The sequence below is a fragment of the Tursiops truncatus genome, chromosome 17 (assembly GCF_011762595.2).
Source record: "Tursiops truncatus isolate mTurTru1 chromosome 17, mTurTru1.mat.Y, whole genome shotgun sequence".
Classification (NCBI taxonomy): Eukaryota; Metazoa; Chordata; class Mammalia; order Artiodactyla; family Delphinidae; genus Tursiops; species Tursiops truncatus.
In genome coordinates, this window is record NC_047050.1 from 39598608 (window position 1) to 39623228 (window position 24621).

General features: G+C 51.6%; 1 protein-coding gene across 1 annotated transcript; it reads right to left on the reverse strand.

Annotated features, from left to right (window-relative positions):
- Positions 1-4677: 4677 nt before the first annotated feature.
- Positions 4678-22873, reverse strand: GDF6 (growth differentiation factor 6). Its single transcript, XM_033843078.2, has 2 exons — positions 22396-22873; positions 4678-7714 (listed from the first exon to the last, which is right to left on the reverse strand). Exons 1-2 carry the CDS (start codon positions 22817-22819, stop codon positions 6753-6755), a joined length of 1386 nt encoding a protein of 461 aa, XP_033698969.1. The 5' UTR covers positions 22820-22873; the 3' UTR covers positions 4678-6752.
- Positions 22874-24621: the final 1748 nt, after the last annotated feature.

The following is a 24621-nucleotide window of genomic DNA, read 5'->3' on the forward strand; positions in this document are numbered from 1 at the left end:
CCAACCAAGGGCCTTGAATACATTTAAATCTTCTACCATGATGTGAATGCTATTGGTGTCCAATAAACATTAACCACTAGTAAGGACAAAAATTATAATATAATTCAGAAGCTAATCATCTCCATGGTGTGCTCAATTTATTAGAGATTTTAGGTATGAAACTGGAGATAAGGGAAGTTTCAAAATTAAAACTGAAACTCTGAAACTTTTAAGACTGTCTCAACATAGACAGGTAAATATTCCTCCATGTACATGACGGCATTAGTTTCAAAGGAAAAGAGTGAAGACATTTGGCAGTCCAAGTGCCCCTTCTTTCTGACAAACTGGGGCACATCATTTCCCTAGAACCTACAAAAGAATTCGAACAAAGTAGAGATCAAAGCAAGAATTTTTTTAAAAAAAGCTTAAGGCACAGCTGGCTGGTGTAAGTCACTTGGCACTCCCAAGTAAACCATTAGGTCTTCATGATAGAGATACAAGATTCCCTCTGTTCCAAAGAGGGGCAATCAAACATGGAGCTGTGGACAGCTGAATCTCTGCACCAGGGATGTATCCCATTTGGTCATTGCCCTAGGTCAAGAGTAAATAATCCTGTTAAACTTGTTTTAAAATTCCCTGGGCACTTACTGTTGGCTTCCTATCTGTTTTGAGGAGAAAACGCATATTAACTAGTTTCACATTCCTGCTACTGAATAATTATCATGCTTAAGAATTCCCAATAGAGGTAAAGGAATCATCACTTGGAAATATGAATTTTCAAAAACAAAGTTGCATCAAGAGGTTCTAATTTCCACTCACGTGATCATCCTCAGTTACATCTGGTGAATTCTGTCTCTAGTCACAGATGACACTAATATATAATAAGTATTTATTAAATTCTTTCTTTTTAAATCAAACACATTTTATTACTAATAAGTTTGGACTTTCTTGGAAGGGTTAGCATTACACCCTTTGTAATTCTGAACATCTGAATGGTACAGAGAGCCCACGGCTGCAAATACTGCCCTTTTCCTCATTTCTCAACGTCCTATTCTCCCTGCTTCCTCAACAGTTATGGGAGAGGGGGGATGAAGCTTTCGGAGAATTTGTGAGTTGGAAAGGAAAGGAATAAGCCATTAGAAGCAGAACTTAGGTAGAGACAGCAGCCTGCCTTTAGGAGTCTGCAAGTATTGGAAGTTCAGCTCAATTTTGGAACTTCCTTCACCTCTAGTTCTCTTTGTAAAGTTTCCCAGAGCCTCAAACAGAGCCTTCCAGACTATGGAAACTTACTAAATAACCACCTGAGCAGATGCAAATATGCTCAGATTCTACCAAATTAAATCCTAGCTTCTCCCCAGCAACTCTCTAAGCCTCAGTTTTCTCATCTGTAAAGGAGAGCAATCATAATTAGAGTTTTTGTGATAATTGCCCAAGGAGATAATAGTAACCCTAACAATACTTATATTCCTGTGAACTCCTCAAGCATAGTCACTGTGTTTTCCTTCATACAACTTTGTATTGTGACCACAGAACCAGGCAAGGAATGAGGATGTGCAGTTCCCATTAGATGTCATTTTAATATCCATAAGAGTTGTAGGAGTATAGAAAAAGATTATAGAATTCTGATTACCAGAGTTTGATGATAAAGTTGGAAAAGGTTGTGGAAGAACTATGTAAGGGTAGAATAATTCAATAAAGTGGCAGTAAAGTAATTTTAAAGCCAAAGGTGAAAACAAGGAAATGTCCTAAGGTCATTAAACAAATGTGAAATCCAGTTAATTAATGAAGAAAGTTAGCCACAATCTTAATGGGGAGCATAGAATTCAATTTACCCAAATTAGAAGGAAAGATGAGTTAACAGCCTCTCTTGAACCCAGGAGAGACCAACTCATAAAAGATATGGGTCTGGAATTCCTGTTGGTACAGTGACTATTAAAAGGGAGTTGGAATTTTGGCCAGAATCCCAGGGAGAATCCATCTCCTTTCTCAACCAAAGCCTCTGGTAGATTTGCAGCCACAGTCTGTTGACATGGTCTCCCCACCTTGCTTGTGAAACTATACTTTGTCAGTAGTGGGTTAGTGTTTTTAACCCAAAGAAACTCTGGAATAGAGTACAAAGATTAAGTAAATCAAAGCCAAATTATTAACACTTTTGTATTAAGTTCAAAAATAGTGTTTTTTTAATCATTGAGACAACCTATATATATTTGATATTTTAAATGTGTGCATGTTTTAAGAAAATGTGGTTTAATAAGGTATCTAACAGGTTAGCCTTCTGACATCAATTTAAATGGGCAACTAAGTAATTAACTTTAGATTCCCAGTGTTAAATCAAACAGTATAAGCAAGCAGTATGGAAATGCTTAATAGAACTTAAGAATCATCGTCCTTAGAGGTTTAATTTATTAGCTTTACTTGGAGTAGTTTAAGTACATGGGGAGATTTTTCCTGTTAGAGAAATGTGCGGCTTTACAAAAAAAAAAAAAAAGAATATATTAGATTGACAAAAGCAATGTATGATATTTAATAGAAGTTTATTAGCTAGGTTTGTAACGAGACTTGGTTGACTCAGGGAGGTTGTTCCACTCAACTTGAGCTGAACAGGCAGAAATCAAAAGCTCCCTTAAAAATTCTTGTTAAAATTACTAGATTTACAAGTAAAATAGGATTTGTAAATTTATTCATTCAACATATTTATTGATCACGTGCCATGTGTGCAGCACTAATTCTGGACGCTGAGAATATAGCGATAAACAAAACAAGGGCAAAAAAAAAAAAGCTTTATGGGACCTACATTCATTAAACTTAACGAGCTTTAGGAAAAAACTAAGTTATTAAACATTTTGCTTTAATACGTTGGATATTAATTTTTAAACAAGTTAGCTACAAATAGTCTCTTTATTGCACAAAATGTTCCCCAGTGGACAGTAAAAAATTTCACATTGGTAAGTGTCTTCATTTATCCTGTGTCATTAGTGCTTAGTTCACATACAACTCAAAATTGTGTGTGGTTTGAGTGTTGAGTCCTCCTATATTGACTTCCACATCACTCACAAGAGATCTGAGTTAAGCAAGATTTTTTTCTTAAACTGCAAATGTCCCCAAGGTTAAGGAGCTTAGAGATATTTACATCTTCATGTAATTCAACCAGATTGTGTTTTTTCTAACATCTGAGTTAAGAAATAAACTTTCTGAAGGAGGAAGGAGAGGAAAATAACTTTGGGGATGGAAATATCTGTGCAGAGAAAGGAAATCTCTGGAATGGGGGCATGTTAAGGGGCAGGGCTGGGAGTCCTCAGGGCAGTTGGGAGGTCGAGGGACTTGGGTGATGGGTATAGAAAAAGTGATGGAAAAATGCAAAGAATTTTCAACTATTTCAAAAAGAGCCTCCACCCAGGAAAGAGAAAGAACTTCTTTTTTGCTCTCCCAGGTGATTATCTGTACCCAAAACCCATTGGTCAAACTTGCTTTGTTAAAAAGTTCCACCGGGGTAAATAAAGCTTTTGCAAAATGACCTGGAAACTCAAACGAACATTGTTTCCAAAGGAAAATGTTTCTCAGTTCTAAACAGCCCACTTACAACGTCTATTGAAACATAACCTGTCTGTAAATTGACCAGTATTTTGATAATCAAAACTCACAAAAACCACACCCAAGGCAGTTCCAGAAAACTGCAGAGAAGCTACAGGAGCCCAGCAATGACCTAAACCACGCATCTGCAGAAGCAAGCCCTAAGCTGAAAACTCCCAGAGCTTTGCAATCCAAACGCATTTTTCAGCTTCCTTATCCCAGCAATCATAATTCACTTATTCCAAAACTTCAGGCAATGCTGGTGGCCCCTGGAGCAGCAACTCCTCCTCCAATTGGCCACGCCCAATAATAGTGGCTAACTGCAAATTCTCCACACTGACATTTAGGGACCAGTTAGAGAGCAGGTAGATATCTCAGGGCAGAATTGTATAGTGGTTAATTCTTCAGGCTCTAGAGTCTGAAAGAACTACGTTTAAATTCTAACTACCACTGGCAGGCTACTTAAACTCGCCACATCTCAGTTTCCTCATCTGTAAAATGGGGATTATAATAATACCTATTTCGTGGAGCTGCTGAGGAGTTTAAATGAGATAATGCCCGGACAGTATCATGCTTGACATAGAGTGAGCACTCAGACTTAACACCTGTACACGGGCTCCCTAATTTATAGCAAGTGAACAAATAGAACAACATTTCATATCTTCTGCTCCCGCTAAGGCATAATGTAAATGGTAATTATGGACATCTTGGCTGGCCTAGTTAACTTACAACTTTTTTCAACATTAAAGAAACTAAGAAATAATCCAGTTCCTATTTGGGCTCTTGAGATGTTGGAATGAGTTACAGGCTTATAAACACTGTTCTAATAGTTGACAAGGATTTGGCTTTAATCTGGTGAATGAAAATTTCATGAAAAGAGAGTTATGGAAGAGTTGTGAGGAAAAACTCTAATGTTCTGAATGATGGATTTCAAAATAATCCTCAGTGCCTTTTCAGACATTCAGTCCCATACTGGACCAAAATACCACTGACGGTAGGTAATTCCTTGAGAAAATGATTTTTCTTAAATAGACCCATATAAACCAGGCTGATTTATTAAGGGGGAAAATGAATTTAATAATACAGTATTAGATTGAGTATCATCCAGGAAAAGTGTACTGTAAAAAATGTTTTGAATATTAATTGACCTCTGGTAACTTTCGTGTCGTAAATATTTGTATTATAGTGAGGTAGACAGTTAAAAAAAAAAACTCTCCATTAGACAGACTTAAAATTTTGTAATAATATTTAAGAAAATGATAACATTATGAAAGAATGAAATATCTGATGAATGCTTAACTTTGTACAACTCGAATATAAACTTTAAAAATATTAGAAATTATAACATTTGAGTGCATATAACGTTTTGTACATTAAGATGAATTGCATGCTGTCCATTTCCTCTTTGCACTTTCAGTCACCTTAAATAAACAAATATATACAGCCTTAACAGAACAACAGTGCATCCAAAGCAAATGTGCATTTTAAATTATTTCTCCTGGCCAAGTCTTTTTTTTCTTTCACTTAGCATTTTATATTAGCATTTATTATCAGTCTCACCCTTTCTTGGACAGTTTGTAGTTCTCTGAACCAAACAAGCAACAGGTTTAGATCAAGAGAGAGCAAAACCACTTAGGAAAAACAAAAACTTTTTGTAATGGTTGGTACAAGTTCCCTTGTTTAAACCATTTAATGGTCAAAGATGAGAAGGAAGTTAACTCTTCAAAGGGCCTACTTATGGACAATGTTTGAAAATAATACTGGTGCAGGCTGGGGGAAAGTTCATGTTTTTGGCAATCTGGGGATGGGTATTTAGCTTGTGCTCTGCTCTCTCCTGCTTCCGGAAGATGAATTCCATCCCTGCCTCCTTCCTCACCATCCGTCCCCGTCGTCTCCCACCTCAAGCTCAATGTAACACTTTGCTCTTTTCACAGTTTCTCATTACTAAGTTTTAAAAACATTGCCTAGCTGGTAATTACAATCTGAAACAATTCTTTTGGGGGAGCCCTGGGCTATTGCTGGCTGGTAATCTTTCAGGAATGTCAGAGAGAGGGGAGGGAACAAAGATTCTAAAGAACCTTTGGAGACAGGGGCTTTCATCCCTCTCCTCCCTGCTCCTGGTCTGTCCCTCTATCCCCATCCTTGGTGAGGGAGGGGGAACCACCTTCCCTCCTGACTTCACCCTCCCTTTTCTTGGGTCACTTTCCCATTCTCTGCCACTCTTAACTTAGTTCTACAGTTCCCCAGCCCTACCCATTTTTTGCTTAAATGGGAAATCACCTTCCCCTTCAAAGGGGATGTCTGAATTTTGGCAAATTCTGTTCAAAGAAATCAATGAGAAACAGACTTGAGGAAGGGCTTTTCCACAGGTTCCCTCCAGCCTGGGCTAAGGCACCTCTATGTCAGTCCCTCACAGGCAAGCCTTGTGGTTTCTCATTATCCTTTAGGGGGTTCCACTCGAACTCATTCTTGTCATTCCATCCATACCAGCTCCCTTTTCCCCCAGAAAAAGCAATAGTAATGGCAGTGACCTGAGCCCCCTGGAGTGAGATGCAGGTTGCCACTTCCCTATGCGGACAGAGGCCAGGGCAGAGCTGGGTATACGATCAAGCCAGGAAAAGGCCCGCTTGGGCCCACCTCTTGCAAAGCTCTTCTAAAGGCAGGACCCCTCCTGGCTTTCCTATTTCTCTACCTTAACACTTTCTGTTGGGGGGAAGGGCGAGGGGACAAGGCACAGGCTACGACATGGCCAGAAAGACCCCACCTTCTTTACACAGGTAGCAAACAATCAGACCGAGATGTGCTCAAAGGTGATTCTTCCCCCCAGTTTCCCTTCTTAAACTATTAATTTTTCAATCCTTGGAGCAGTTGAGAACCAGGTATGCATCTCCCCTGCCCTCACCTCCCATCAAAACCTGGGAGACACACAAGGAAATCCAAAGCCACAATGATAAAGAAAAAAACTAAAGAAATCCTCCTTGGCTTGTTTTTCCAGGGTGGCCGGGCAAGGTGTGAAAATCCGTCGCTCCCTCTGGGCTGGCAGGTGGAAGGTTCTGGAAAGGCGGAACTCCCTGGTCTCCCACCCGGCTGAAAGCCCAGGCTGTTGCCCCACTCTCTGCCTCGTCCAAGGCTAGCTCCTCCTCCGCCCCTCTGCAGTCAGGCCTCCCCAGCGGTCCCGGGCCAAGGCGGCAGGGAAGGCGCCGCTACCTGCAGCCGCAGGACTCCACCACCATGTCCTCGTACTGCTTGTAGACCACGTTATTGCCCGCGTCGATGTACAGGATGCTGATGGGAGTCAGTTTGGTGGGCACGCAGCAGCTGGGCGGGGTAGAGCCGGGGTCCATGGAGTTCATCAGCGTCTGGATGATGGCGTGGTTGGTGGGCTCCAGGTGCGAGCGCAACGGGAAGTCGCACACGCCTTCGCAGTGGTAGGCCTCGTACTCCAGGGGCGCGATAATCCAGTCGTCCCAGCCCAGCTCCTTGAAGTTCACGTGCAGGGGCTTCTTGCTGCAGCGCAGCCTCGACTTCTTGCCGTGCCGCTTGCCGTGGCGGCTGGCGAAAGCTGTGCGCCGCCGCCGGCGGCCGGGCGAGGGCAGCCAAGATCCGGCGTCTGGGGTGCCCGACGGCGGCGGCCACGACCCCTCGGCGCCCGCGCCCGGGCCCGCAACCTCGGCCGAGCCCAGCTGCTCGCGCATCTCGGCGAACAGGTTCTTGCGCTGGGATCGGGTGAACACCACGAGCAGGGCGCGCTCCTGGGGGGTCCGCACCCTCCGGCCGAAGCCCAGACTCCGCAGGTCCGGGGGCGGTGGCTGCTGGAGCCCCGGCGCGCGCGCCTCGGCCTCGCCGGCTCCCTGCTCGCCCCACGCGACCCGCAGCTCCAAGCACAGCTGCTCCCGGGGTTGGTGGCGCAGGACCTGCCACACGTCGAAGACTTCCCAGCCGGGCCGGGGCGCCCCCTGCGGGTCCAGGGTCCGCGCGTCCAGCAGCAGGGGCGACAGGCAGGGGAAGAGCTGCACTTGGAGCGGCCCGGCCGGCGGCCCCCAGGGCGCTGCGGGCGCCTGGCGAAAGAGCCGCAGCTCCGCGCCCACCAGCTCTTCTTTGTCTGAGAGCGTGGACACATCAAACAAATACTTCTGTCTCCGGAGAGGAGTGTGCGAGAGATCGTCTGCGAGATAAAAAATAATTACAGTCAGTTTCACTTAAGAGGGAGATCAGCCCGGTGCTCCGCGGCCGCCCCTGGGAGGAAAAGGGCGGGGAGGGAACGGGACAGGCCGGTAGAGGCCCAGCTCGGCCCGCCCGGGGCTGACCACCCCACCTCCCCGCCCGGCGGTGCGCGGCAAAGAAGGGGAGGGCACCAGGGCGGCCCCCTCCTCCCCTTCAGCCCGGGACTCCCTGGGCGGAAGTCGGTGGCTGCTGGAGTGGCGGCCGCGGCGGCGGCCTCCCGGGTTTTCCCCCAGGAGCCTATGTAACCACTAATGTGCCCTTTGTGGTCGCAGCCCGGCCCGCATTCCCCCAGACCTCCTCTCGGCTGGCTCATTCTCATCATTCACGTCTCGGTTCAAATGTCACCTCCTCCGAAAGGCCATGCTCGACCACCCGGATCTAAAGTAGCCTCCCTCGGTCACTATCACGGGACCCTGGTTTATTATCTTCACGGCACTTAGCACTATCTACAATGACCTCGTTTATATTTGTCTCCTTAGTGGTCTGTCTTTCCCAGCATCAGCCCGCCCCTCTCCAACAGCCCATAGGAGCTAGGACCCTGTCCTGTCCATCTGGCTCACCGCAACGGCTACAGGCCTGCTCGACCTAGGATACACGCTGGTCAGTAAGCGGGAAACATCTAGAGCAGTCATTCTCAGTCTACCACCTAGAGAATTTTGAAATTACCAGCGCCAGGGTATGCTTCAGTCAACTGAATCAATATCTGAGGACGGGGCCTGGATATTGGACTTTTGTTGCGGTTCGTTAGCTTTGGTTTTTTTAAGCTCCAAGTTGACTTGGAGGTGCAGCCCTAGTTGAGACCCGCGGGTCTGGGAGAAGATGCCGCCCAGCAGGCAGTTTTGCTGGTGCGTTTAGGCCCAGGACAAAGTTGACACAATGAGGAGCTGCAATGTGATTTCTTTCTTTCTAAAATTCATCAGCCACTTAACAAACAAAAGAGCAGGGAGGCTTTCAGAAGTCTGCAGAGGGGCAAATGAACCAACACAAACACAAGGCATCTATCCATTGAGAAGATCCTGCAGCCAATGAGAAATAAATATATCAGTAAGGAGAAAACCAGAGCCACACACACACACACACACACACACACACACACACACACACGCAGTGACATTCTCCCCTCCCCCACCCACCCAATCTGAAATCTTCTTGCTTTGCAACTAATCCTGAAGATAAAATTTTTGGTTACCACTGAGAGAAAGAATGGGGACACATGGAGGGGGAACAATAACAGGCTTTAAATCCAAGATGAATTCTTGGGGACCCAGGCAAAACCGGACTGGACTTCTTTTTTGACACATTTGTGCATGAAGCCAACCCCACTTCAGTGTGCAAGGCGGAAAGCTAACCAGATTTTCTTGGGCTGCCTTCTCATAAAATATTTACAACCCAGCAAATACAAAAATCCCCAAAGCCCCTAGCTTTCCCCAGAAGCTAGTAAAGTTTGGGTAGATTTCAATAGTAAAAGTGTCACCGGGTCCCAGGTCCGACCCTCACTGCCTGTCCAGATGTAGCCCCAGGGCACTGGATCTGGGCCTCAGCCACACCCAGTTCCCACTCTGGGCTGACCGCCGGGCGGCTGCCTCACTCTAACACACAAGTCCCGACCTGAGACGGAGCTGTGGGAAGGGTTAGAGAGGTGAAAAGGGAAAAGCTGCTGGAGGCGGTTGATTTATGGAAGCCAAGACCTTCAAACCGACCAGGGCACATTAAAATCAGTGGGAATTCAGCACACTTTCTTCTCCTCCTTTAAAGAAACCTGTGTCTGACAACATTCAACCACCACCCAGATCTCTGGACCTATTGCCTGAGGCTTCACTTTCCTGGCTCTCATATTTCTCTCCCCCCCAAAACTGAGGATGTGGTGAGAGGGAGAAACCTAAGGCACTTGCTGCACCAGGTAAATGTCGTGAGGGCTGACATATTTTTCATCCTTTATCTATGAGCACAGATCAGTTCTGCAAGGTAGGTACTCATATTGTTCCAATTTTACAGATAGGAAAACCAAGGCTTGGAGAAAATAATGACCAAAGTCTCACAACGAATAAATGGTGGTATTGGGACCCAAACCTAGGTCCGTTTAATTTCAGAGTTGGAGCATTTAGCCTGTAAGCCCCACTGCCTGTCCATTAGAGTCCAAGTCCTGGAGCTGAGGCAACCAGGAGTGACCACGGTACAAGGCGTGGAGGATACAGTCCCAACTGTATTTTCAGGGCTTGCTAGGAATAAAACCTGGGCTTCTTTAGGAAATCATTTCCATCTCTGCTTATATAACTCTTGAGACAGTCTGTCACTGGTCGGAGAGCATTAGGCAGGTGTAAAGGATGATTTATTTATTTCTCTCTCATGCAACACGGAGAAATCAGCCTGCTTTTGTTTTCATTCTTTTTTTTAAAGTGTGGGCTAATAAATGGTGTGCACAGCTGAGTCACATTTCTCTAGTCCTCGAGAGTGGTCAAAACAAAGGAAAGCATCTGTAAAAAGAGGGCTCCACTGGTTCTGCAGCCTTGGGATTTCGCATGATTTTTCTAGCAAGATTACCCTGCTCCTACTCTTTCCAGGGCTGGGGGGAAAAAGTGCAAATGAGGCTTCAGTCTGTATCCTGCTCTCTTTTCTTCCCATCCTGGCTCCATTCCACAGTTCGAGGGGTCTTACCTGCGTGGATGTGGACACCCTTGCCCACAGCTCCAAGCTTCCCAGGCTACAGGGGCACACATCAGCGATGTGACACACCCTTAGGAGGACAGACCCAAAGAAGAAGCTGCCCAGGCCCTGGAAGTGGGCTCAGGGCTATTTGAGCAAGCACTCTGTGGCTCAGGTACCAGACTAGAGCAGTGGCTCTCAAAGCCAGTGAACCTGCAGTGGTCCCTAAATCTGCATCATCAGCATTACATAGGAACTTGTTAGACATGCAAATTCTCTTGAGCCCCAGAGGTTTGTAGCAGAGCCCAGAATTTGCATTTCTCCTCAGTTCCCAGGAGATGTTGATTCTGCTGGTTGGGGACCCCGCTATAAGAACCACGAATCTAGATAAGCACATTTCATTGACTCTTCAGATTCCCCACCAAGTGGGGAGGGCACCACGGGAGGTGAGAACAAAACAGGGCCCTAGGGCCCCAAAGCACTGGGCCCAAGACAGGATCTAAGGCAATGCTCACCAGAACCAGGTCCCTATCGCTCCCTGTTCCTTCCGGCCCCTCACAGCCACCTCCACATTTTTTCACTCTTTCAGCCACACGTACTCCCACTGGGTCCCCAGAACCTCTAACGCATGAGTGCGGCTACTCTGTGCAGCTCCCCTACAGACCGCATTCTCCACCTGTCTGGACCTGCTCTGGAGGCATGCGTCACAGAAATAGCCCAGAGGAGGCATCCAACCTGGGGAGTGCACACACCGTCCACTGTGACCCTGCAGACACTTTGCTTGCTGACCTGGCATCACAAGGCCTGGCCCTGCCGCCATGGCCATCCGTGGGTACGAAGCCAGTTCTTCACACCTTCTCCCACAAGCCTCCTCTCCCATTAAGTCCTGTATAGAGGAGAGCTGATGTCATCAAGTGACACTCTCTCCCATCCTCTTGCCTAAAAACAGGTAGTTTTCATTTCAGAATCTGTAGGTGGCGCCTTCTTGCATCCTGGAAGGTCAATCTTACGCTTCAGGCCTTGAAATTGATCAGTAATAAATCATGAGAGCTATCTTTTTTTGCTTTTTATCTGTATCAACCTGGTCTGTTACAGCTTGGCTGACACCCAGGTTAATTCAGGGTTTGCTGAGTATTAGACAGAGGACCCCTCAAGTTTTAATCGCTGGATTTGTGCTTTTCAGCTTGCTCTGGTGGGTGGGCAGAGGAAGGAGGGACGGAGAGAAGAGAACAAACCACCTTCATATTTGAAGAAAATTCTTCATAAATAGGTCAGCCTTTTTTGAGTTAAGGGCAAGTCGGTTGAAGGTTAGGAGCACCTCAAACATATACATTTGGTGTGGAATTGATTAAAAAATAAAATAAAAATTTAAAAGGAAAGCAAATAAGGGAACGAGAACGAATCACTTCAACGTAGGGACTATCACGCCCACTTTAAATGAGGAAACTGGCTTAGAAAGCTACGTGGCTGGAGGAAGCTAAGAAGCAAACACCAGATCGTAAAGAAAAGGATGCCCGCGGCGCCTAAGTCCGGACACCCCAGGAACCGCGCCCCGGGAAGGCGGCGTAAGGGTGACGGTTGCTCAGCGGCAGGACCCGAGCCTCGCCGCCCACACGCGCTCCTCCAGCTGGGGGCGGCTCCCCCGCGCCCCCCTGCAGATGGCTTCCGAAAACCCGAATCGTCCTTCGGTTTGGGGCGGAAAGGCCGCGCACTGCATGTTCCCCAAGACGTCTTGAGATACGTACGCAGCTTGAGGTCCCTCTTGAGAGTCCTGGTTGAACTGTGTGTCACTCGCTGGCCCCGAGGGCTCCCCCGAGCTCCGGCTCCCCCGAGCTCCAGCTCGCCCAACCCCCAAGGCCCTTCGCGCCCAGACCCTGGGCTCCCCAATGCTGCTAAGCGCGTGTTCCGCTCGCGTCCTCTGAATTCGCCGTGACCTGAGCGGCCACTCGTGGGCGCCTGGCCGGGCCCCACACGCCTCCACCCGCCGCCCCACCACGCGTCCCGCCGCACGTCCTCCGAAGGCACATCCTCCAGCGAAGGGCTGCGGCTCAGAAAGCCGAGATGAAACGTGGCTCTCCCACCCCTACTCCCCTAGGTGGGAATGGAGGAGGGGCGTATAATCACCCGTCTTCGCAAAGGAAACTCCAGATGTCTGCAGCTCAGCCTTTCCCCCATCCTCAAAAGCATCTCTGAATGCTTCTGGGCGTGCTTTTGTGCTGGGGGTTGGGTGGCCTCCGTCCGCGAATCCTCACCGAGAGTGTCCGAGGCCCGTCGTACTGTTACACTCTTTTATAGGTGACTGTTACACTCTTATAGCGGGCTCCAAGAGGCGTCTTCACTTGCCCAATGACTTGCAGCTTGGCAGGGACACTATTTGAAGGTCTTTATTCCAACCGAGGCCCTCAGACCTGAGGCCACGCCCCTCTCACAGGGTTCTCCTTTGGCGGTGGAGCAAAGAGGGAGGGAGGGCACCAGACACACGTCCATCACCAACGCCGTCGACACAAAGGGAGCTGGGTTCTGCCAGGAATTCTTTTTTCCTTTACTGGAAGTAAGAAGACCTCCGAGCGGGGAATTCATAGCTAGGTTTGGAGTCACTTCTTCTCAGGTCCCTCAGCCCTGAGGGTGCCCTGAGGTGCCACAAAGTCCACAAGTTGGAAATAGAGTCAGGTGTACTGGGTGAGTAAAAATGAGCCACCAGCCCTGTCTCCTCTGAGGTATGAAGGTCTCTGAGTAATTTGTGCTCCAACTATGACCCTCTTCTGGGACAGTGATCTTCTGGGCATCGCCCTGTACTCTTGTCCTGCGCCCTGCCTCCACTGAGATCTGAGTCTTGCAAACTGCTGAGCAACGCCCTGAGGTGCAGAATCAGGACCCCACCCACACAATTCACCCTTTCTGGGGTGTTTCTGCTGACATCCAGTATGCTCATCACAGCAAACACTGGGCTAAGTCCTTACTATGTGCTGGGCATGATCTAAATTCTAAACTTATAATAAGTCGTTTAAGCTTCAAAACGACCTATGGAAAAAAGAAAAGATATCATTATTATGTTACGGATCACAAAACTAAAACACAGAGAGCTCAAGGTAACTTGCCCAAGATAGAGGTAGATGGAGTAGTCTGGTTCCAGTATCTGTGCCACCACCCTGGACATCCCAGACCCTGATCTTTGTGTCTGGTAGAAACCCTGAGAAGGCTCCAGTTCTTTCATGCTGCCTATGAATTTGGGGAGGGCATCAATCCCTGATCTCCAAGTGTCAATCACTTCCTAATCAGCAGAATAGAAGGGATGCCAACAACTGGACTTTTGAAGTAGATTTCCAAGGAAACAATTTTCTCATCTGCAAAATGAGAATATAAGGCCAGCTCAAAGTCACTGAGGGAAGGGTGGCAAATGAGATAGAGTAGGAAAGACATCTGAAGATGTGTGCAAATGTTAGTTACTACCGACAACATGGAATGAGCATAGGAGTCCTGAGTGTGAGAGGCATAGATTTGAGTCCTGCCCTGTAACTTATTGGCTGGGTGGCCTTGGATGGACTGGGTCACATAATCTTTCCCAGCCTCATATATCTCATCTGGAAAATGGGAGAATGACCCCCACTTTGCAGAGTCATTGTAAAGATCAGAGTCGAGGTAACCAGAGCAGGCTGTCCATGACAGACAGAAGCGTCCAGTGAATGCAGCCAATATTACTGTAACTACCTACAGCCAGGTAGGGGGCCAGGTAGGGGGAAGATACACGTGTCCTCCTCTTGGCCTTCTTTGAGGAGATGCAATTCAGTTCTTTCCACAGGATCTGCAGAAGTGAGTGGAGGAAAGGTGCTGGGCAGAGGGGTTAAGAGAGAAGCAAGGGCTTCCAGCAAAGGGCCAGGCCCATAGGGGTTTCAGCTTCACCCCCATCAGCTTGCTCCTTCTCATTCCCCAGGCCTTATCCATTGCTCTGGTCCCTCCCACAATGCCAAGTCAACAAACGACCTCCAGCCAGAACCTCGTCAAGGACAGGGCCCTCCTTGCAGGGTCCCTCCTCTGAGGTTAGCCCATGTGCGAACCCCTTTGGCTCCGGGCAGCCGCAGCCCCGAGAGGCCTGGTGGCTGATCTCCTTGCCCCACCTGTCCCACTTCTCCACTGGCATCCTCATGGGCAGGAACTGTCCACGGAGCCATTGTAGGGTGCGGGTGTGTGTGTGTTCCCTATGTTTTTCAGCCTGCAGGGTGGAGGAGAGCAGGGCGGTAGCAGTGAATGACCCCTCGGGCTGCGGTGTCAGGGGCGGCGGCATCGCAGTCCCACAGAAGCCCCTCCCACCATACAGTCACCGCCCCACTTCTTTCTAGGTCTCTTGGCTTCCCCAGTGTTTGCCCCAATAGCTTGTCCTGAATTTCCCAGCTTCTTTCCTCCTTTCAAAGACCAGAAAGGCCCGAGGGAAGTCCTCCACAGAGGACTTTTCCACCCACTTTCCAAAGCCTGGCGGATCCCTACCTTCCTCCCTGTCTCGAGCCTGGGCTTGCGAACCACACAGAATTCATCGAGTCTGGTGGCCTGCCTGGATCCCACAGAGAAACCTCAAAGTTCCCACAGCAAGTTCTGACTCAGCCAGCGGCAAACCAGTGAGGCTGGGAGGGGGAGAGAAGGGGAACCCCGATTTCCACCCGACTGGGAACAACTCCACGCTCCTAGGGAGCCGCAGCACAGCCTTCAGTAACGCAGCTCTCTGGCAGGAGAGGTGCCAGCCCTCGACTCTGAGCTCTGGGCGCTGGGCACCCCCAGCAGGAGTCCGAAGTCGCCTCCGAGAGACTCCTTTTTTCTTTCTAGGACGAAACAGATTCATTGACAAAGTAGTTTCCATGCACTTGGTGCGAACTCTCATGGCCTCTCAGGGGCTCAAGAGACAGAGACGCAAAGCCCAGATCAAGGACACTTCACCAGGCGACTCTTTTCACTGGCATCCCACCCTGGGCTCTTGACCACAGTGGCCCAAATCTTAATTTGACACCACTGCAGATGAAATCCAAATAGAAGCCGGTGACACCCCTCACGCTGGAGCCTCTCTCCCCACCTTTCCGCCGCAGCCAAGCAGCCTGTGCCTGGCGTCCGTGGTTGCGGCATCCCCGCAGGTTGCTGCCTTCTCTTGGAACCTCTGGAGCAGGGCCTGGACCTGGTTGATTTACCCAAGGTCGCCCTCCCTGCAATGTCGACCTGTAGGGTCACCTGGGAGTCCAGGGGAGCAGCCCAGGCCCAGCGGGGAGGGTATCACAGCCCTGAAACCGCCCTTCGGGCTAGAACATGATCGCAGGCTTTTGACTTGAGAGCTTGGAGATGAAAAGTAGAAGAAAAGGTTCCCATTTTATGTTGTTTCCCCTCCCCGACCGGTTCTGAGGTTGCAGGTGGGGAGACGGGCTCAGACTGGCGTGTGGTCAGGATATTGGACCCTCGGTGTCAAGGGGTCCCGCGCAGGAGAAACCTCAGTGATGTGTTCTTTAAAGTGCTGGACCGGACGCAGCTTCTGAGCAAGGGATCGCGGCAACTCAGCTCCACTGTGTTCACTTCGGGCTGACTCCCGAAACAACGTCCTAGCAAAATAAGATTCGTGGTGGTAGCTATGGGCCATAGTCTAGCATCGTTCAATTTCCCTCCCCACTGGGCGTGGGAGCGGCGGTCAGCTGGGAAGTGGGATCGGAACTGGACCAACTTGCCTGGAAGCCAGCCAGATTTGCAAAACAGGCGCACGGGTTCTCTTCGGTTCCTACGTTATTTAGGGGGTAAGGGGGACGGGTAAACCAGCCCTGACAGACCCCAAAGCCAACCCTCTGCTCTTGCTTTCCCCTCCGCTCCAGCAGCCAGACCCGCGCCAGCCGGGGCCAGAGGCCCGCCCTTCTTCTCCACTGCAAGCCCACTATAGGGTCCCTAAACCCTGCCCCGCCCCCAGGCGCCCGGGCCGCTCGCTGCGCAGCGCGCGCCTCTCTGCTAACGCTGGTCAGCGCCGCCCGCCCACTCCCAGCGCACCCAACCCTCGGCCCCCAGCAGCGTTAATGGACTGTCCTGGAGGGCAAGGAACAGCAACCCTGGAACCCATTAGGCCGACGAGGACCTATTTAATTCCTGTAAACAGGAGACACCATTTAACCGACATTGAGCTTAAAAATAAACAGCCAGGCTTTAAGGGCGGGGGATGGGGGCTTGAGGGAGGTAGTAGATGCCAAGCAAGGAAGTGGCGCTGCGGATCCACATTCCTGTTTGCCACACCTCGCGGCCTCGGTTCGGAGCCCTTCCCGGGTCCAGAGAGCATCGCTTGACCAGGGTTATTCCCTACCCTAAGAGTTATCGAACTACTGTCCTTCACTTTACTCAAAAGTCCCCAGGGATTATTGTGAATTTGCTCTGGGTCGTTTGATGCAAGCAGAAGTCCCGGCAGGAAACGAAAGTTTTCGTTCTGCCCTATTTCTATCAAACCATCTTTCCCGCACCTCTCTGTTCAGTTCCCTTCTCCCTCTCCCCACGCCGCCCCAGGAAGACGTCAGCAATTTCAAGGAGGTGAGCCGCCAGAACCCCGAGAACTCCAGCTGGGAAAAAGCGAGTTGCACTAGGGCCTCCATCAATGCAACGCTCTGCGTTCCCCGCGGGTCCAGGCGACACGCATCCCCTCTGGTCGTAAGGGGGAGGTTTCAGGTCTTGATTCAGTTTGCGCGGGAAGGGATTCCCAAGGCCTGTCGTGGGTTGTGGCTTAGGTAATTTTTTTTTTTTTTTTTTTTAATGTGCAGAAACGACAAGGATGTTTGAGCACGTTTTTCGATCCCCTCCCCCACCAGCAACTCTACCGCGCAAACTCCCAGAGCTCGAGAGCCTCCCGCGCCAAGAAAAAGCTCAGTGTCCTTCTCAGATTAGTCTCCCCTGCCAAGGAAGCCCGCCCCAGAATTCCGGCGCTTCTTGCACTCTCGCTGCAGAAGACACTAGGTGCTAAGGCAGCCTTTGTAAGGCAACCCTTAAGGCCTTAGGGGTGGGAGTGACATTAACTGCTATTTAACAACAAGTCAATGGCTAAGGGTTTGGTTTGTGGCCTGAAAAATGTTTTAATCATTCCAACCTGAAGAGCAGAACAAACTTCTGGTTTAAGGCTTCCTTCCCTTACCCCGGGATTCTTATAGGACCTGCCAGTTCACCAGGTTTCAGCAGGATCCTGAACCTGGACGGCGACGCAAACCCCGCGCGGTGCTCACACCGGCGCGTCCTCACACGCACGTACTTAAAAGCTCAGCAATCCTTTCCCAAGGCTGTTCCCTCTTTCCGGGGAAATAAAGCCTAGATTGGAAACTTCTGCCGGCTTCCTCACTTGGCCGTCTGGTCTGCATTAGTGTTTTTATAAGGGACTCAAACAAATCGAATACAAGGTCACCAAATAATTAACAGTTGTGAATTCCCTCCGTCCCCATTAAAATGCTTCCCTGCTTATATTTCATTTTCCGTTTGCCAACGACAACAGGGTCCGGGCAAAAGCACCACTGCGTTGATTGCACTACTCTGCGGCCCAGGTCCACCCAGAAACACGCTGTTTTGCATAAACATGCCACACCAGACGAACTTCAATCAGGAAGGAACTATGCCGCTCTTAGAATGTCCTCCCCGTTAGCTGTCCTGCCCTGCCCCCTTGGCAATCGCGACCCAGAAGGTAAACCTAGAAGCCAACAAACAATCCGCGGCAAACTCTCCCGAGGTTCATTTCTAGGGTGTCAAATTCCTCAAGGATGTTCCGATCTCGTTTGGGTTTGTGTGTGTGTGTGTGTGTGTGTGTGTGTGCGTTTTGGTGTTTTTGTTTTTTATCTGTTCCCTGCTGCCTCCTTTCTGAGAGTGCTATTGTAACAATAACAACAAATATTTAAAGAGAATTCTTATTTCAAAATCATCTGGAAACCTAACTCACAGCAATATTCTTAGATTCATTTTGGTTTCTTCATCCTTAAGAGGCTTTTTTGTTCTCCCTTGTTGGAATAACGTGGCGCTTCTCACTACATAAACTAAAGTCCAAGTTTTGCTTCTCTCTCCCTCCCCCTCTATCTTACAGCCATGTTGAATTCATAGGAGTTCTCATTGTCTGCCTTTCCAGGGCCCCAGGGTTAGAGATCCAAGCCTCCTGTACTCGTGGTCTTGTAATGAGTTCTATCATGTGCTAACTGTAATTTCTCTATATCCAGCCTGGTCCATCCTGATCCTATGACTGCACCAACACAAACATTCACACACTTTCTCATCTTTATGGATCCAAAATCATCTTGAAAGCACAATATGGAGGCATTTTTAAAGGTCAAGGATAAGGTAGTTTGTGCGTTTTACAGGGAGTACAAAGAAGAAGCAAGGCACAGCACAGTTTTAGACCCCTGAATCCAAAGTTTCACTCCAACTCCTAACTGGGTCTTAAGAGATCACAGAGGAATATTAGACGGGGTGAGAAATCTGTCAACTTCTTCCATTTCTGCGTCTTGCCACCATCCTCTAGAAACCTCCTCACCCTCACCCTACCCATGTAGTGCCATAGGTAAATATGCAGGGGCTAGAACTGGATATGTGCTTCAGCTCTCACTAGCTGTGTGACCTTGAACAATTTGCTTAACCTCTCTGTCTTCCTTAATTGACCTGTAAAACAGGGACTGTAGCACTTTCTTCCCGGTGGTTGGGGGTGTTGTTAAAATTAAATGAAATAATTCATGTAACAAATGTTAGCCCAGTACTTGGTACACAGTAAGTGCTCAACATGTCAATATATCTTGGTTATTATGATTACCCCTAGTTGTTTGGAGAGCGAACCGAAAGGGGGGACACTTTTTTTCTTTTAAACTTGCAATAAGGTGTCCTCCTCATGGGGCTTGGGAGAAGGAGGCACGGGCTGAGGCATCAGAACACGCAGTCTTTATAGACCTAAAGCGCTCTTCATTCATTCACAATGGACAGAGTTTACCCCGCTCTCTCTCTCTTAAACGCAAGCTGTAGGTGTCACTTCTAGGGTTCCGGGGTCCCCGGGTGAGGAAGGCTTTTTACAAATACTGTACTGTACGTAAGTAGTTCATGCCTCACGAGAGGATTTCAGGACTTCTTCCGTTTTCTTTGCTCCTCCCCCTGAAGGACCCCTGCTTCTCGAAGGACCCGCCTGCCACACTCGACGGCGATTTAAACATCCCCGAGGCAAGGCGCCAAGTTAACGCGGCTGGCCCAGCTCTCAGCTGGCCGCCGCTCTTACCTCCTTGTCCTGCCTTCCACGGCTGGGGGAGGGGATGCTGGAAGGTCTGGCGCGGTTTAAGAGTCCCCACGTGAGAGGGGCGGAAGTCCTCGCCAGGAGTCGGGATGCGCGGCTGGCGGGTCCCTTCCATCACGGGAGACTAGACAGCATTTGATGTGTTATGACATGAACCCTCAATTAGATCGCTGAGTTGAAACACTCCAATCAGGGGCCCGATGCTAAGCAAGCCCCGGAAGGTCCAGCCCGAGGTCACCGCCGGTGACACATCAAATCAAAATCAGTGAGAGAGAAAGTGAGGCTTTCCCTTTATCAAGCTTGTGCTGTGGCCCGCAACATACCCCCTCCTCTGCGCGCGCCCTCCAGCCCGCGGCTTCGCACTCCTTCGCACTCCTTCGCCCCAGCGCGGCGTGCTACCAGCCGCACAGCCTTCGCGGTCAACTAACTACCTTTCTTCGCGTTTTCTGGGAACCGGAGGGCGTGGAGGAGACCGCGCCTTTGAAGCTGCGGTCCAGGTGGTCACGACGCGCCTCCTCCGGCGGGGGACCGCGTTCGGGAGTGGAAGCCGGACGTCTGGATCTCGGTTCGGCTAGCCTAGAGAGCTTGGCTCGGGAACTGAGGGCCCACCCCCCCAATCTGGGCGCGCAGCCAGTCCCCTCCCTACCTCCGGCGCCCCGGGGGCGCCCAGCGCGGTGCCCGCGGACAGGCTGCTGCAGCGCGAGCCAGAGTGAAGCGAGCCAGCCTCTGCGTCGGACCTGGAGCCCCCAGAGACCTCCCACACTTGCCCCAACGCCGCAGGCTTCGGTAGACGCCTCCCAGCCGCCCGCAGGGTCCCTTGGTCCCGTGCCAAACTCACAGGGCGCAGCTTACGAGTTAGGGGGTGTCCGCTTGGGGGAGGGGCGGAGGTTCTGGCCCCTTCCCGTGGGGAGAAGAAAATGCGCGCCCAACCGCCCGCCACCCTGGGCCTGCGGGATTTCTTCCCTTGGGGAAAGGCCTCCAGAGTACTTTTCTCTGTGCTTCCTTACTCTCTCGACTAGGCAAGTCTAGGGTAGCCTTCGATTATGGTATTAGAGAAGGCGAACGATAAACAGAAGATTTGGAGGGAGAGAAACAACAGAGGGAAAGGGGTGGAGGTGGGGAGAAGGCGAGCTGCGCTGGCAGCGGGGCGGCCGGGGCCCCAGGTGCAGCGGTACGAAGAAGCCACTTGTATTTGCCAGGGTGACTTTAGCAGTTGTAAAATCACCATAAAATACCTGGCGTTAATTTGCCGCCCAGACTTTTCAGCAGCTCGTGAACCTCGCTGACCTCGGGCTGCAGCCGCGAACCGAGCGTGGGCAAGACCCATGCCCGCAAGGAAGGCGGCTGCAAGGGAGGGGGCTCGGGGGCTGAAGCCTGGGAAGAGCCCGAGGCTCGGGGCCGTTAGCCTGCTCCGTAAAGCTTCGAGGGCGTGCAAGTGCCCCCAAGGCAGTCGGGGCAGAGCAGCCCTCCCAGTCCGAACCCCCGTGCTCGCCGGTTCCTGGGCGACCCCCCCCCCCCCTCTTTCACTGACCTGGAAGTGGGAGGCAGGGAAGGCGTCCGAGTCGAGGAGCTAAGTCCGGGCAGGGTGGCGGAGTGGATAGATGCCCAAATCTCTTTTATCTCCTCCGTCCTTTCTTCTCGTCCCCTACCTCCCGTTTGCCCTTCCTTTGCTTTTTCTCCCTTCCTTACTGCCTCCTTCTACGGTATTGTCTCTTCTCTTTAGGAACTGAGTTCCCGGCGCCTGCAGCGCGAGGTTCTCTCCAAGGCTGCAGACCAACGCAGGTGGCAAGGAGGGGGCGCAGGGGTTTCCGCAGACTCCCACACATGCACCCGCGCCCACAGAGGGGACCAAAGACGGGGCCCCCGGTAGAAGCGCAGAGACAGGAGAGTTGCCTGGCTCAGAAAGGTGAACGAGCACACCCAGGCACCCGTGTGAGCTAAGTACCAACAAACCCCCAAATTCAGCTCACTTGCCCCTGCCCTCGGCCCGCCCTGCCAGTTGCTGCCGCTGCCTCTGCAGAAATGACTCTGTTGAGGCCCCGGAGTGGCCGAGAGCGCGCTGCAGGAGCAAAAAAAAAAAAGCCCGAGGGCGCGGGGTTCCTACGCGGCTGACCATCCCCACGTCCAGCGCGGGGACGAGCCGGGTACCCGGGCAGCGGCTGGGCCAGGGCACTGCCAGACGCCAATCGCGGACTTGCTTCTTCGACCGTGGAAGTCTCTTCTGCCGGCTTTTCCCGGAGCGGATGGGAGCTCGGGGCTTTCCAGCGCTCACTCAGGCCCCTGAGCCGCTCGGTCCCCCACGGCAGCCCGGCCTTGGACCGCGCACCCGGTACAACCAGTGACCCCTTGCCACGGGTTCCCAGTCCCCGTCGCGACCCCTCTCCAGCCCCGGTCATTTGCCCGCCACCTCCCGCCCTCCACGCTTCCTCCACCAGCCACCAGACGTGCAGCCGCCACGCTCCTTTCTGCAAAAGGCAAGAGGAAGAAGGAAGGAAGGGAGAGAGAAAGGAAGGAAGGGAAAGAAGAAAGCGAGGCAGGGAGGATTGCATACTGGAATAAAATCTGCAGCCGCATTCGGAAACTTACTCAGGCTTGAGAAAAACTGTTTAAGAAAAGAAAGGGGGAGGTATCCAGAACGAGAAGGGAATTCACAAATGCAGCCTCCTGCCAGAGCCGGAGCTGTGCCCTGGCTGCGGAGCTCCAGGGAGAAAGGAGTCGGGCGTCTTGCCACTTACCTAGTCCCCTGTCTACAAAGCTAGTGATCGTATTAGCCGACTTGGAAGACTGGAAAAAGCTGGCATTGATGCCCAACTTCTCGGCAATGGAGTAAGTCCTGTAGATTGACAGCATGTACTCGTGGGGCACCACGCGCGGGCCCCTGCCCGGAGGCTCCTGAGCCTCGGGCTGCTGTGGCGGCCGCCGCCGGGGCTCCTCCTGCGGCCTCGGCTGTGGCTCCTGCCGCCCCAGGGGCGCCCGAGCCGTGGCACTCTCTCGCGACGCCCGCGGCATCTTCCCTTCCTTGCGGCTTCGCATTCCCTTGGCGGAGCCCAGCTGGGTGGACGACGAGGAGGATGAGATGGAAGCTTGCTGGAAACCGGGCAAATCCCACAGGAAACTGATGAGGAAGACGGCCGAGAGCAGGACCCTGGGGGTATCCATGGCGAGCGGGTCCCCGAGAGGCGGCGGCGCGGGTCGCGAGGGGCGCGGAGCGGCTGGACAGCGGCCGGGGCCCGGCTCCTCGGGCGGACTCGGAGTGCGAGGAGCCGGGTCCCAGCCACACAAACCCCGGCCCTGCCACGCCCCCTCCCGCCCCTCGCCGGGAGGGGAGGGAGGAGAGGGGAGGGAGGGGAGGGGAGCCGAGGGTGGGAGGAGAGGCCGGGTGGTGCGGGCAGGAGGTGTGGGGGAGAGGGGCCGCTGTGGGCCGGGGTGGCAGGGGGACGCAGCGCCCCCGCGGGACGCACGCGGGGTTGCCAGGCGGTGCGCGCAGAGCGGGCCAGGAGCGCCGGGCAGGGGTAGGCGGGCGAGGCCGCCCGGCAGCGAGGAAGCCAGGGGCATCCGCAGCGCCAGAGGCCCCCTAGCACTGTTCGAAGCTCGGTCCCTCCGTAGCGCTCCGCAGGCTCTCGGTCTTCCCCAGCCTCCTCCACTTTGCTGGGAGCGTGCGGCCCCGGAGGAGGGAAGCGGCGGCGGCGCCCCCCAGGGACAGCTCGGAACAGGCGCCTCAGCAGCCGACTGCGCGCCGGCTCCGGGCGGTGGTACCTTCCTTCCTCGGCCCCAACCTCCAGGCCAGTCGATCGCTCCCCTCAAGGGCCAGCCCAGGGCCAGGGAAGCCTCGCCGCGCGCCAGGCGTAGGGCCCTGCCCAGAACAGCCGCATTCTCTCGGTGGGGTACCGCTCTCCACAAAGACAGGGCGTCTGTTCCCGACCCTCGAGGTCAGGCAAAGGCCACAAGTCTTTAGAGTCTGGATGGATGCTAAAAGCTGCTGCGCTCTCCTGAAGGCCCCAGCCTCTCTTCTCGCAGTCCCCAACCTCTTCTGACGCTGGATTTAGCCGATTCTTTTCTCCTCCATCTGTTCCCCGGATGCTCTTCCCTCTCGCGGCCTGGCCCCCGCCTCCACGGCATCCCCATTTTCCCTCTCTTCTTTCCCTCCCGCCTTCAATACTTCCTCCTTCCCCAAGTTCCTTCTGCATTCCAATCCCTCTTTCCCCAGCCTGCTTTTCTTCTCACACTGCCCTCCCATCTCTCTCGGCCTTCCCACCCTCTCCCTCCCCGGACTCCCCCTCCCCTTTCAGTGGACCCCTCCCTTTGCAGCTCTCCCCCAATCTGTTTCTCTTCAGCCCAGCCTCGCCCCATCACGAGTTTCCTTTATCTGTCCCCAGATTCTCCGTGCCTGTCTTCCCCGCCTACTGCCTCACTCATTCCCCGGCCTGAAGGCTGGAAGACGAGACGGAGGGCTGCTTCTCTACCGCCATGCTCCTTGCCCTAACGCTGTGGACGTCGAGTTTCCCCTTGCATTTATTGGGTGCTCAGCCACCAACTGTAAAAAGATCTCCTCGAATCACCCCCAGCCCTTCTGTGATGTTGGCCTTCCTATTTTCACTTTCACAGATTTAAACAAAGTCTGAGAGGGGATAAATGACTTTTCCAAGGACACTCAGCCAGGAGGATGTGCAGCCAGAAACAGACCCTAGGGCTCAGACTCCAGACCCAGTGCTCTTCCCTCTCCAGCAAAGAGGAATCATCTCTGAGCCAATATCCCTATTTTATTGCTTTTGCTTTTCTTTATGATTTTATTTGCTCTCAGGTGATTTCCTTCCCCACGCTGCTTTGTGTGTGTGTGTGTGTGTGTGTGTGTGTGTTCCCAGTCTCCATACTCTCCACCCTCTCACTTTCTTCCCCCTTCCCCCTTTTGCTATTTCATTCCTTCTGCAGAGACCAGTCACCTGACTGCAGGAAGAGGCAGT

Excerpts from the sequence above, each read along its gene's own strand:
- GDF6 (XM_033843078.2), bottom strand. The coding sequence starts at position 22,819 with ATGGATACCCCCAGGGTCCTGCTCTCGGCCGTCTTCCTCATCAGTTTC. Across the intron at positions 7,715-22,395 it reads CTTTGTAGACAGGGGACTAG|ACGATCTCTCGCACACTCCT; the intron begins GTAAGTGGCAAG and ends TTTATCTCGCAG.